Below are 14,348 nucleotides of genomic sequence, written 5' to 3'. Positions count from 1 at the left end.
ATGTCGGTATGGGACTTTGTTTGTTGACAAAATGACGCCTGGATTAGAATATTGTCCAGATAAAGCACCACCGCAATGCCCCACGGTCTTAGAACCACCAGCAGAGACCCCAGAACCTTTGAGAAAAATCTGGGTGACCGAAAGGAAGAGCCACGAACCGAAAGTGTTCGTCCAGAAAGACAAACCTTAGGAAATTGTGATGATCTCTGTGGATAGAAACATGAAGATATGCATCCTTTAAATCCACTGTCGACATATGAGAAACTTGTTTAGACTCTTGAGGTCTAATATAGGTCTGAAAGTTCCCTCTATTTTGGGAACCACAAACAGATTTGAATAAAAACCCTGCCCCTGTTCCTGTACTGGAACGGGAACAATTACTCCAAGGGAGGAGATATCTCTTACACAATGTAAGAACGCCTCTCCTTAACTGAAGATGGTTTGTGAAACAATCACTAGAGGGCGCTGTTAAAAAAAGTGCATAATTCAAACATCTAAAACTTCAGATACCTATTACAAAAATTAATAATATACAAACACCATGTGGTGTGATGTATATCCCTGTGGGGATAATATATGAATATTTGCTCCTTTTCAACAGTGATTTGTTTGAACCTTCCTACTTATTACATGTGTGTAAACAAGTGAAGTATCCCTAAAAATATTAATTTATAAAGCAGCACCTCTCAACACAAATATCATGAGCGCAAATGTGTATCAAACTAAGAAAAAACAAATGTGTAGAAACACACAAGAGGGCGCTAGTATGTCTGGTGACACCGTGAAATAAAAAACAATAAAATATATATAACTTAATATAGATAAATACTACAAACTGAGTGCAATCAAATTATTATATATGAAATACTAATAATAATAATAATGGGAAGTGACACCTCATTAATATTGCATAGTGAAATAGTTCAAATTTTATCATAGATAGTCTAATGGATCACCAGGAGTCCACAATAAATTCCAACAGGTGGATTCGGTTTCCAGATGGCTGCGAAAATGATCCTCTCCTCTGATGTGAAACAAATGATCTGTATAAATTACAAATAGAAAGGGATGACCATTGTGTGTATCGACAGCTCAAAAGACCCCACACATGCAGCACACTCTAATCCAGGGTACTCACACTTTGGCTGAGCACACCAGTGTGCTTGTGGATACGATCTGGTTATCTGAGCCAACCAGCTTGCTCTCTCACAGGCAGCGTTCTCCTCGCAGCAGCTATACACCAGCACACTTCTTGTAACTTCACGGCCATATGGTAATGAGCACCTTGCTTATAAAGGCTGCGGCTCCACCCACCACACCTGTTCTCACCTGTGTTCAATTAATACAAACGTTTGTATTAATTGAACACAGGTGAGAACAGGTGTGGTGGGTGGAGCCGCAGCCTTTATAAGCAAGGTGCTCATTACCATACGGCCGTGAAGTTACAAGAAGTGTGCTGGTGTATAGCTGCTGCGAGGAGAACGCTGCCTGTGAGAGAGCAAGCTGGTTGGCTCAGATAACCAGATCATATCCACAAGCACACTGGTGTGCTCAGCCAAAGTGTGAGTACCCTGGATTAGAGTGTGCTGCATGTGTGGGGTCTTTTGAGCTGTCGATACACACAATGGTCGTCCCTTTCTATTTGTAATTTATACAGATCATTTGTTTCACATCGGAGGAGAGGATCATTTTCGCAGCCATCTGGAAACCGAATCCACCTGTTGGAATTTATTGTGGACTCCTGGTGATCCATTAGACTATCTATGATAAAATTTGAACTATTTCACTATGCAATATTAATGAGGTGTCACTTTCCATTATTATTATTATTAGTATTTCATATATAATAATTTGATTGCACTCAGTTTGTAGTATTTATCTATATTAAGTTATATATATTTTATTGTTTTTTATTTCACGGTGTCACCAGACATACTAGCGCCCTCTTGTGTGTTTCTACACATTTGTTCTCTCCTTAACTGAACTGCAGATAATCTTGGAAAACAGAAACCTGCCTCTGGGAGAAAAACTCTTTGAACTCTATTTTATATTTCCCAGGGATCCTGAACATTTCAAAACCCAAGCCTGAGTGAAGACGGAATACTGCCCTCTGCAAGATCCAGTCCCGGATCGGGGGCATGTCCTTCACACTGTGTCTGATACAACAGCAGGCTATTTTTTTTTTTTTTACTTTGAATTCTTTAAATTCCAAAAGAATTACTTTAGAAATAAAGGAATTAGCCAACTCAAAAGCTTTTATCCTATCCTGGGTCTTTATCCAGGGGAGATTCTAACTTGGTAGCATCAGAAAACTTATCAGACCATACGCCGTCGCACTAGTGACGGTAGAAAAATACACAGCTGGCTGCCATTATAAGCCCTGGTGTATAATCCTTTTCTAATTCTTATCCATAGGATCTTCAAACCCAACTATCCTCTAAGGGTAACGTAGTTCTCTTAGCTAGGCTGGAAACTACTCCTTCCACCCTGGTGAAAGTGTGTCCAGCCTCCTTAGCTAAGCCGACTATGGAAAACATCCTTTTGATGAAAGGAAATGCGATTCCTTCCATTCCTTAATAACTTATTGGACGTCCTAGATAACACCGGTAGTGTCGGAGTCGCCCAGTATAGCTAAAACCTCCTAAGTAACAAATGGAGGTAATCAAGCTAAAAAACAGAACAGAGAAAAACAACCTCAGGGTCAAATAAAGATATTATTCCATCTGAGCTGGAGAATTCACTATCAGATAATCTCGAAGTATCTTCCTCTTCGTTAACAGGGAAGAAACAGCTGAAATAGCAACTATTAAATCAATCACCCTGATTGAAATTAATTCCTCTAATAATGTTTTCTACCACGTTGGACAAAACTATGATGTATGAAATGCAAAGTAATTTCAAATGGAGTGTTAGAGGAAGTGCAGGGCACTGCATGTGGGCCATAATCTTTGTGGGACACTATAGGAGAAATTGGCGGCATAGATTGACCATAGTCAACAAACTCCCATACTAGCAGAAGGTTCAGAAAAGAAACAATTTTTCTTTATTTATTTTTTATAAATTGACACAAACGTTACTGTCTCTTTAAAATTAAAAAGTAACTCATTTATGTGTGTTCTTGTTCCATCCTAAGACAAAGGATGGATTAAACAAATAAACAGTGAAATTCCTTTAATAAAGATTAACAGATAAAACTGTTACTGTCTCTTTAAATGTAAAAATCAAGACCTTTTTTGTGTGCTTGTTCCAATCTACAACCCCAAGGATGAATTAAACAAATAAACAGTGAAATAATGTCAAATAAGATGAACAGATAAAAATGTTACTGTCTCTTTAAATTTTAAACAGTAACTTTTTATTCTTGTGTGTAGAAAGTGCTTAGACTAGGATACAAACATAGAAAACACCGGCAGAAAGCTCAGATAAAAACTTGCTGAGGCACCCTGCAAATACTTTAACATACTTAAAATGTCATGTACCTAGAACGACATGACAGATTGTAAACAGATTGAAAACAGATCCGGAGCGCAGCTGTAGTGCTATCCGGACCCACCTAGGACAAAACACAGAGTGTTTAGCTAGCCCGGAATAAGACCTAGCTCAGAAACTGCTCTATGCGATATAACAGAAGAGCAAGTGCGGGCTAAGTCGGTCCCAAGCTCCGCCCTTCGTGGGAGTGACACTCCCATCTAAGAGACTGCAGAGTTAAAACTTGAGATAGAATATGCAGCTGAAAAGAAAAGCGCCAAAACTAAACCCCGCCCTTCGTGGGCGTAACAATACATGTTCTTCCGGTCGCCATCATTATGTTAATGATAGATTACCGGAAAATGATACTGCAACCTTCTAGAATCTGGGGGCAAAGTGTAATACCAGAGAAAGGTATAAAATGAGCATAACTTAAAAGGCTTATATAGATGAATAGAGCCAATATAAAGATAATAAACTAAAGGGTATAGCCCTCACTCTTATAGGGCATATGCCTCATGGAGCCCAGCTCGGTTTAAGTGCCCCCAAAAGCCACTCTCCTTAGCCCCAGTGCCTGCTATAAACATGATGTCAGAAAAACCTCCTAATTCTATATGTAGGAGGATATATGTCCCATTAAAGTGCTATACTTCCTCTATCCTGAATTTTTTCTGTGTGCTTCAGACCAAGAATAAAAAGTTAGCACTTGCCTTGATATTCTGCCCGACAGCAGGGCAGCTCAGCAGGCTTAGGAGGTCCTCTCCCTCCCATAGCCCTATGGAAGATGATAAAGCCTGAGTTAAGTTTGCTTAGGCTATCGGGATAAGGGCAGCATAAATGTATAGGAGTCGCAATGAAAATTATGTCCCACCAGTTCCTATTGCTCTAAAGCCACCAATAGCTCTAGTGTAGAGACTGATATGGACTACGGCTACATCTAGAACAAAGCAGCACTCACTGGCACTACTTTAAAAATATGAAAAAGAAAAATAAGGGTAACTCCTCTTGTAAAAATCCCAAAATATTTTTATTAGACACAGAACAACACAACGTTTCGGGGTCAGTACCCCTTAGTCATGTGATGACTAAGGGGTACTGACCCCGAAACGTTGTGGTGTTGTGTCTGATCCTGTCTAATAAAAATATTTTGGGATTTTTACAAGAGGAGTTACCCTTATTTTTCTTTTTCATACTCTATTGCTGGGAGTGTGGCAGTCACTCCAAAGGAGTACCCTCTATCTTGGGGTTTGAAGCCGGTGCTGGATTATCCTCATTTCATATACTACTTTAAAAATAATAAACTCTTGATTGAAGAATCTATACTAACACCTCACTTTACCTCTTCCTATCACTAACGTAGGCAAAGAGAATGACTGGGGTGGGAGGGAAGGGAGGAGCTATATATAGCAGCTCTGCTGTGGTTCTCTTTGCCTCCTCCTGCTGACCAGGAGGTGAATATCCCACAAGGATGACATCCGTGGACTCATCGTGTCTTTAAAATGAAAATTCTATGTGATTAATATAGGAATGTAAAATACGTGTAATGTGTTTCGGGTTGCGTGCTTCAGGTCTAATGCGGTGTCAGATAAGCAAACATGAAGAATCTGTTATCTTTAGGTGAGTTAATTAAATATTAAAGGGACACTGAACCCAAATTTTTTCTTTCGTGATTCAGACAGAGCATGACATTTTAAGCAACTTTCTAATTTACTCCTATTATCAATTTTACTTTGTTCTCTTGCGATCTTTATTTGAAAACAGAATTTATGCTTACCTGATAAATTACTTTCTCCAATGGTGTGTCCGGTCCACGGCGTCATCCTTACTTGTGGGATATTCTCTTCCCCAACAGGAAATGGCAAAGAGTCCCAGCAAAGCTGGTCACATGATCCCTCCTAGGCTCCGCCTACCCCAGTCATTCGACCGACGGACAGGAGGAAATATGCATAGGAGAAACCATATGATACCGTGGTGACTGTAGTTAGAGAAAATAATTCATCAGACCTGATTAAAAAAACCAGGGCGGGCCGTGGACCGGACACACCGTTGGAGAAAGTAATTTATCAGGTAAGCATAAATTCTGTTTTCTCCAACATAGGTGTGTCCGGTCCACGGCGTCATCCTTACTTGTGGGAACCAATACCAAAGCTTTAGGACACGGATGAAGGGAGGGAGCAAATCAGGTCACCTAAACGGAAGGCACCACAGCTTGCAAAACCTTTCTCCCAAAAATAGCCTCCGAAGAAGCAAAAGTATCAAATTTGTAAAATTTGGCAAAAGTGTGCAGAGAAGACCAAGTCGCTGCCTTACATATCTGGTCAACAGAAGCCTCGTTCTTGAAGGCCCATGTGGAAGCCACAGCCCTAGTGGAGTGAGCTGTGATTCTTTAAGGAGGCTGCCGTCCGGCAGTCTCATAAGCCAATCGGATAATGCTTTTAAGCCAAAAGGAAAGAGAGGTAGAAGTTGCTTTTTGACCTCTCCATTTACCAGAATAAACAACAAACAAAGAAGATGTTTGTCTGAAATCTTTAGTAGCCTCTAAATAGAATTTTAGAGCACGGACTACGTCCAAATTGTGTAACAAACGTTCCTTCTTTGAAACTGGATTCGGACACAAAGAAGGTACAACTATCTCCTGGTTAATATTTTTGTTGGAAACAACTTTCGGAAGAAAACCAGGCTTAGTACGCAAAACCACCTTATCTGCATGGAACACCAGATAAGGCGGAGAACACTGCAGAGCAGATAACTCTGAAACTCTTCTAGCAGAAGAAATTGCAACCAAAAACAAAACTTTCCAAGATAATAACTTAATATCCAGGGCCGGTGCTAGGATTTTTGGCCACACAGGCGAGAATACATTTTGCCGCCCCCCCCCCATTACATACCATCCCATTGCTAGTTAAAGTGATATGAAACCCACATTTTTTCCATCATGATTCAGATAGAGCATGACATTTTAAGCAACTTTTTAATTAACTCCTATTATTAAAAAAAAAAAAATTCTCTTGGTATCTGTATTTAAAAAGCAGGAATGTAAGCTTAGGAGCTGGCCCATATTTGGTTCAGCACCTGGGTAGCACTTGCTGATTGGTGGCTAAATTCAAATCAAACAGTGGTAGTGCAGCATAGCAAATCAGACAGTGGTACTGCAGCATAGCAAATCAGACAGTGGTAGTGCTGAATAGCAAATCAGACAACGGTTGTGCTGCATAGCAAATCAGACAACGGTTGTGCTGCATAGCAAATCAGACAACGGTTGTGCTGCATAGCAAATCAGACAACGGTTGTGCTGCATAGCAAATCAGACAACGGTTGTGCTGCATAGCAAATCAGATAATGGTTGTGCTGCATAGAAAGTCAGACAGTGGTTGTGCTGCTTAACAAAATAGACAATGGTTGTGCTCCATAACAAATAAGACAGTGGTAGTGCATTACACCTTAATCAAATTGATTATTACTGCCAGTGACAGTAAATGAGGGGTCAAAGTGTGAGTGACACAGCACAGCAGTCTGACTGAAATAGATAACAGATAGAGCCACCGTCCCACTCCCAGGAGGACTTACCTCCCTCAATATTGATGTTTTCCCATCAGTGCATGGCCATGTGTGTTGTGTGTGTATATGCATGTATATTGTGTGTGTTTGTGCATGCATATATATATACACATATATGTGTGTGCGTGTATGTGTGCATAAGTGTGTGTATGTATGAGTGTCTGCATGTTGTGTGTCTATATGCATGTGTATGAGTGTGTGTTGTGTGTGTGTTTGCGTGTACACATGTAAATATATGTGTGTTATGTGTATGTACTTATTATCTATGAGCAATAAAAGCATTAGTTAGTTTGAACTCAGGAGACAAACTGTTGCAAATAGGCATTAAAATCTTTTATCCCATAAAAGTATAGAATTAATTTCATATATAATGGTGAGGCCAAACTCCACTCCAAGTGTACCTAAAGATGCAGGCTCTAATTATCATGTTACATGTGCTTGGTTTTATGTAACTGACTTACTAGCTCCTAAAAAATAATCTTAAAAAATGAAGTATGATCCAGCAGGAGCAGTACTGATACAAGTGCCACTGTTGCAGGCCAGGAGGACTTACCTCGCTCAATATTGATAATGTAATGTTGTTATAACTTATGTTCTCCCTCAGTGCATGGCCATTGGCCATGTGGCTCTGTGCAGTCGGGCTGCCGCTGTAGCTGGGAGAAGTTTTCCAGGACCGGGTGAGCGTGGGAGCACAGCAGGAAATCCCACTCACACCACCAGTGGGAGAGTAAGGGAGGAGGGCAGGCAGTACAGATGTAACCTGCTGTCTGTGCTGAAAGCCTGGATCTGGCATCGCTGATCACCGCTCCCAGTGTCCGGTCCGGTGGCGGGCTTTAAAACACATTCATATCACACTTCAGCTCCGCCTCCAGCATCGCATGGGCTCTGACTGCGGCACCGCACGGACATTACATCACAAACTTGTGTGTGTGTGACAGTGCAGCAGGCTGTTTGTTTTCCCAGGCAGAGCGCAGAGGCAGGCAGCCAACACTTTGTTCGTTGCGGCTGCACTGTAAAGCTGCCTGTCTATCACTGTCAGTGTCATATGCGTTTATGGTACCTGTGACCTGACCTACCCACCCACATGTAAAATTAAATAGATAACAGTTAAATGTATGGCATAACAACATTGCTATTGCTAACTCATTATATAAGTCAGGTCAGATTTAGGCAGGCTAAATGAAAAAATATGAAAGTTTTGGCTGTTGCATATCTGCCGCTCCAGGATTGCGCCCACCTCCTTGTGCGCCCTAAGGCGAATGCCTAAGCTGCCTTATGCAAAGCGCCGGGCCTGTTAATATCTACGGAATGTAAGGGTTCAAACGGAACCCCTTGAAGAACTGAAAGAACTAGATTTAGACTCCAGGGAGGAGTCAAAGGTCTGTAAACAGGCTTGATCCTAACCAGAGCCTGCACAAATGCTTGAACATCTGGCACAGCTGCCAGTCTTTTGTGAAGTAAAACAGATAAAGCAGAGATCTGTCCCTTCAGAGAACTAGCAGATAATCCTTTCTCCAAACCTTCTTGTAGAAAGGAAAGAATCTTAGGAATTTTTATCTTGTTCCAAGGGAATATGTGAAAAAGTATGAAGGAATTGTTCAAAATTCACCAAAATTTCACCACAGTGTCTTAAAGCCTTAAAAATATTGCACACCAAATTTCAAAGCTTTAACCCTTAAATTAACGGAACTGGAGCCGTTTTTACATTTAACCCCTATACAGTCCCAGCTATCTGCTTTGCTGAGACCCAACCAAGCCCAGAGGGGAATACGATACCAAATGACGCCTTCTATAAGCTTTTTCAGTGGTTCTTAGCTCCTCACACATGCATCTGCATGCCTTGCTCTCCAAAAACAACTGCGCATTAGTGGCGCGAAAATGAGGCTCTGCCTATAACTAGAAAAGGCCCCCATCTGAAAAAGGTGTCCAATACAGTGCCTGCCGTTTTTCTAAACAATCCCCAAGATTATAATAACTATTAAGAGTTATAATCTGCAAAATATGCTTAGCAAAGTAATCGTTTTAGCCCAGAAAAATGTCTACCAGTTTTTTAAGCCCTTATGAAGCCCTTTATTCTTTTACTTAATCTAAGAAAATGGCTTACCGGTCCCCATAAGGGGAAATGACAGCCTTCCAGCATTACATAGTCTTGTTAGAAATGTGGCCAGTCATACCTCAAGCAGAAAAGTCTGCCAACTGTTTCCCCCAACTGAAGTTACTTCATCTCAACAGTCCTGTGTGGAAACAGCAATCGATTTTAGTAACGTTTGCTAAAATCATCTTCCTCTTACAAACAGAAATCTTCATCTCTTTTCTGTTTCAGAGTAAATAGTACATACCAGCACTATTTTAAAATAACAAACACTTGATTGAAGAATAAAAACTACATTTAAACACCAAAAAACTCTTAACCATCTCCGTGGAGATGTTGCCTGTGCAACGGCAAAGAGAATGACTGGGGTAGGCGGAGCCTAGGAGGGATCATGTGACCAGCTTTGCTGGGACTCTTTGCCATTTCCTGTTGGGGAAGAGAATATCCCACAAGTAAGGATGACGCCGTGGACCGGACACACCTATGTTGGAGAAAAAGGCATCTAGGCTTTTTTTTGGTTCAGACTATGGACAGCACTTTTTCATTGGTGGATGAATTTATCCACCAGTCGGCAAGAAAAACCTAGGTTGTTCACCAAAAATGGGCCGGCATCTAAACTTACATTCTTGCATTTCAAATAAAGATACCAAGAGAATGAAGAAAAATTTGATAATAGGAGTAAATTAGAAAGTTGCTTAAAATTGCATGCTCTATCTGAATCACAAAAATAAAAAATTTGGGTTCAGTGTCCCTTTAAATATTGTAAAACATAATTATTATAGTTACTGTAATTTATATATATATATATATATATATATATATATATATATATATATATATATATATATATATATATATATATATATTATTTACATTAATTATTAATATTTTTCAATATTTTATATTTAATAAATACATAACACACCTAAATATAACTCATGTCGGGTTAGCGCACATGAAGAATTAGTGTACTCCAGTCAGGTTTGTGCACGTAAACCAGACAGGAGTACACTAATTCTTCATGTGCGCTAACACGACATGAGTTATATTAAGGTGCGTTATGTATTTATTAAATATAAAATTTTGAAAAATATTAATAATTAATGTAAATATTATATATGTACTAAAATATTCTAAAAAATAATTAGAATATATGTTTTTTACAGCATAATTATTATTAGTTTTTACAATATTTTATATTTAAAATTGACATAACGCACCTCAAGATAACCAATTCTTCATATGTGCTAACCCAACACCGCATTACCCATAAAGTGTGCTGCCTAAAGCATGGTACACATATTTTACATTCCAATGTTCTTCGCATAGAATTTTTTTTTAATTTTTATTATTAAATATACATTTCTTTATATATATGATAATGTTCACATAAAATATATATCTATACCTATGTGTGTACAAGAATAGATATATAGGTATAAGGTATATATATAGAAATATTTATTTAAAATATCAAATGAAATTTCCTGTATGTGACTAACATTGTAATGTTAAATATTTACAGTAAATACACAGTAAAACACATTCTTATTGATTTATTATTTAGTCACATATGAATTATAGCCCTTTGCAGTCAAATACATGGCCATATGCCATACCTTTGAACCCTTTTTTTATTAATATTTATATGAATCATTTTTTATCAGACAGTGTTTATAAGAATTTAACAGTAATTGAGCATGTATGTATCTTAAACAGTATATGACAGCAGTTTTTGCAACAACTGGGTTGTGTGTCTAGTGCTGCTTACTGGAACAGAAGCAGTTTCCACTCAAGGCCAGTTCTCTGCAGCTCCTGAGTGATACTTTACCTATGTGTTAACCCATTTGCAAGGGTTAAACATTTAGAGTTTGCAATTTTAGCACTAGCCACCCTGCAGTGCTACCAAAATTGAGCACGATAAACTGGATTTTCTTTTAATTGTACATTCTACCTAAATCAGAAAAGCTTTTGACTTCCATATCACTTTAAAATCATGCTGATGTATCTTTCATACAGGAATCTTTAACCTTGCAGTAGAATCATATTTTTTTATTTTTTTTAAATCGCAGCAAATTTTTTTTATTTTTTCTAGCTTTGTGTTCAGTTCTTTTCTAATATACTGCTACTGTAATGAAACACTCTTTTCAAATGAATCATGATTAGTAATTAAATTAATAGGATTTAGTCACTGTCATAGCATTATTTGTTAAACAAGGGATCCAGCAACTATTCTGTAGAGTTATGAGTTTATTATTAAAAAAAAAATGACACTGTGTAAGCTTTATAGACTATTGAGCTTCAAGAAATTTTAAACCATCTGAAAAAAAGATCCAAAACATTACCGTTACAAATCCAAACTTCTGAATGTTTTTTTTAAATAAAATGATCAACAAATACTGTTTCCTCTGCTGTCCAATCTTCTCTGCCTGTGTTTTTGGTTTGTTTGTTTTCATGTACAAAAATGAAAATAATAGTCTATATTTATTTAAAACAACTAATATTACCTTCCTGATTACAGTACTGTACTATCTTTCTGAGGGTACGGTGTATACAAAAGTATTAAAACGTATATAAAACTACCTTTAGCTCAAATGTATAACCTGTATTGTCACATGTAAATATTGCCTAAATGACACAAGATATTGTTTACACTTGGTCCCAAGCCCTCTCCAAACTATCCATGTTTAAAGACGCAAATAATCCAAACTATTTACGATATCCAAACCTTTTCTGTACCTAAGCAGTTTGGATAAAGGCTTTTCTACCTGTAAATAAATCAATAAAAAAATTTCAGCAGCACATCCCCCAAACATCTAAATATTTATTAAAGGAGCACAAAAACCATACAATGTTTCAGTATTAACTGCCCTTAATCAATATGAAGGGCATTCAAGAAACGCTGTATGGTTTTTATTGCACCTATAATTAATATTTTAAATCTTCTTCGTCTGTGCTGCTGTATTTTCTATTGATTTCTGTTTGAAGTCTGTGCGTGACCTGGTCAGCTTGCACGCCCAGTGGGATTGTTACACAGGTGCTGGTCTTTGTCTTTTGAAAAATGATTATATAGTTAAATATTTATTATAGTTTCAGATCATGCTAGAGAGTTCTGGTGAGACACTCATGCTTTGATAATATATCCTATTCTAAAGAGGTTTACAAAGTAAATTGGTCTTAAATTACACTTACTGGCTAATTCCTTCAAAAGAGGCCTCCTTGCAGGTACTTCCACTGTCAGTATTAACACCTCGCTGTTGAGAGAAGGAAGAAAGAAAGAGAAATAACGTGGGTAATGATTCAGGGCAAATATTAAATGGAAGATCATTATCAGGGCATTTTGTAAGGCGCACAATATCCTTGCTACAGCCAGCTTAATTATAGACAGGACAAAGAAAATAGAATATCCAAGAATCTGACAGCAGCCTATTCCTTAAGCTCATTCCAGCACAGCGATAACATTATGTGTTCCTGCTTGAGGAAATTTCACGGCAGTCTTGGTATATTTATACTGAATGTTATCACAGGTATTTAGATAAAAGTAATCTAGAACATGTCATTATTATATTGAACATTAAGGGGCTTACTTAGCTCATGTGCAGCTTTGTGAACTTGTACGTTCATATCTTGCACCGCAATACAATGCTCAGTGCAGCAGGATTTAAATAAGCCTTCAAATGCCCAGAATGCTTAGCTAAAGTACAAGCATTATGTACAGAGTTATTTTGTCAAACACCTGGTCTAGTAAAATGTTTTGGAAAATATATTTACTCAAAATTAATTCTATTTTTAACCCTGACATTTAAAATTGATTTTTTTATATGCTATGGTGCTCCATGCTCAAAGTCAAGAGATAATACATTTATTTTACAAATAACTTTGGTACCAAAATATTTATAGGGACAATGTCCATTTTATGACATTTTATAGATTAAACACAACTTAATTTACTGATAAGTATTTTTTTGGCAACCTCAATATAGAATCATAGTCACAACCGTTAGGTATAGCCTCTAGGAACATGCAGCTTGAACAAAAGCCTTGAATGACAGATTCTTGATATCTTTGTGATACAAGACTGACAAAGCCAATATTTGACCTGGCTGATAAACCCTTTTCTAGTAAAAATTGCTAATTGTCACACAAGGTAACGGACATTTTCCACACTTTCCACACTTTGTGATAAATTTGCCTGGTAAGGCATTTGGGCTTGAATTAACATGTTTATCAGAAACCCCTTTGAGGCAAAACTAGGCAAATGAAGACAGAAGGGACCTTGAGAGAGAAGGTCCTTTCTGAGAGGAAGACATTAAGGTTGGCTGTAGGACACTTGTATCAGATTTGCTTTCCAAGTCATACAAGGCTAATGCCAGAGTAATCAGTATTAGAGGCCCTTTTTTTTCTCCTGGCTATTATCCTGGATAGTAACAAAAAAGGAGGAAAAATTTAACTCAGACTCAATGACCAGGAAATCACTAAATCATCTAAGAAAGTGATTTTAAGAGGTCTATGTCTTGCATGCCCCAGCGACAATCTGGCTAAATATCTCCTGATTCAGGGACCATTTGCAATTGTTAAGGTATTGTTGACTGAGAAAGTTTGCTCCCAAGATGTGGATTGCTGAAATCATACAATAATGGCATTCTGTCCATGTCATTGCTAAGGTGCTTCAAGTACTGCTTTGGTTATTGATGTACAATAACTTTATCTGATTGAAATTTTAGAAATGACTCCTGTCTTAATATGGGCCAGCTCTGGATGGGCCTAAAGATTCCGTGGAGTTATAAGATGTTGATTGGTAACCTCGCCTCCTGAGGAGAGCAAACTTTCGGCTCCCTCTGTGAAATGAATCCCCATGAAAAATAGAATTGTGAGTTTGCTACCATGTAAGGGACTGCCTTGTCTTGAAGGCTAAAGAGATCTTCTGCCACTGTTGCCACATTTTCAGACATAAATGGAACCTGGCAAAAGGTGCAGTGTCTGAAGCCGCTACCATTTGCCCTACTACTTTCATACATTGAAGGACTGTTGAAATAAAAGTGAGTTGGAGAAAAGCACACACTTTCTGGAGCTGGAGTCTGCATTGATTCATGAAAGACTATGAAACTGAATCTATTATAAAACCCTGTTTTGAGGAATAAGAGCTCTTTGGGAGGTTGATTTTTCAACCGTGAATAAGAAAGATCTAAAGATCTGGAGAGAGGTAGCTTGAAACAGAATGTCGACTAGG

The 14,348-nt window shown here is 38.1% G+C and overlaps 1 protein-coding gene across 1 annotated transcript in view; it reads right to left on the bottom strand.

Moving 5' to 3' along the window:
* The window catches only part of PEPD (peptidase D), a 999,359-nt gene that overhangs the window by 835,171 nt on the left and 149,840 nt on the right, over nucleotides 1-14,348 (bottom strand). The window contains exon 6 of the mRNA XM_053701517.1: nucleotides 12,311-12,372. Coding sequence (XP_053557492.1) covers nucleotides 12,311-12,372 — 62 coding nt within the window. The remainder of the gene's footprint in view (nucleotides 1-12,310; nucleotides 12,373-14,348) is intronic.

The sequence above is a fragment of the Bombina bombina genome, chromosome 1, assembly GCF_027579735.1.
Source record: "Bombina bombina isolate aBomBom1 chromosome 1, aBomBom1.pri, whole genome shotgun sequence".
Lineage (NCBI taxonomy): Eukaryota > Metazoa > Chordata > Amphibia > Anura > Bombinatoridae > Bombina > Bombina bombina.
Note: the sequence above shows the minus strand (reverse complement) of the source record. Positions and strands in the feature narration are given on the sequence as shown.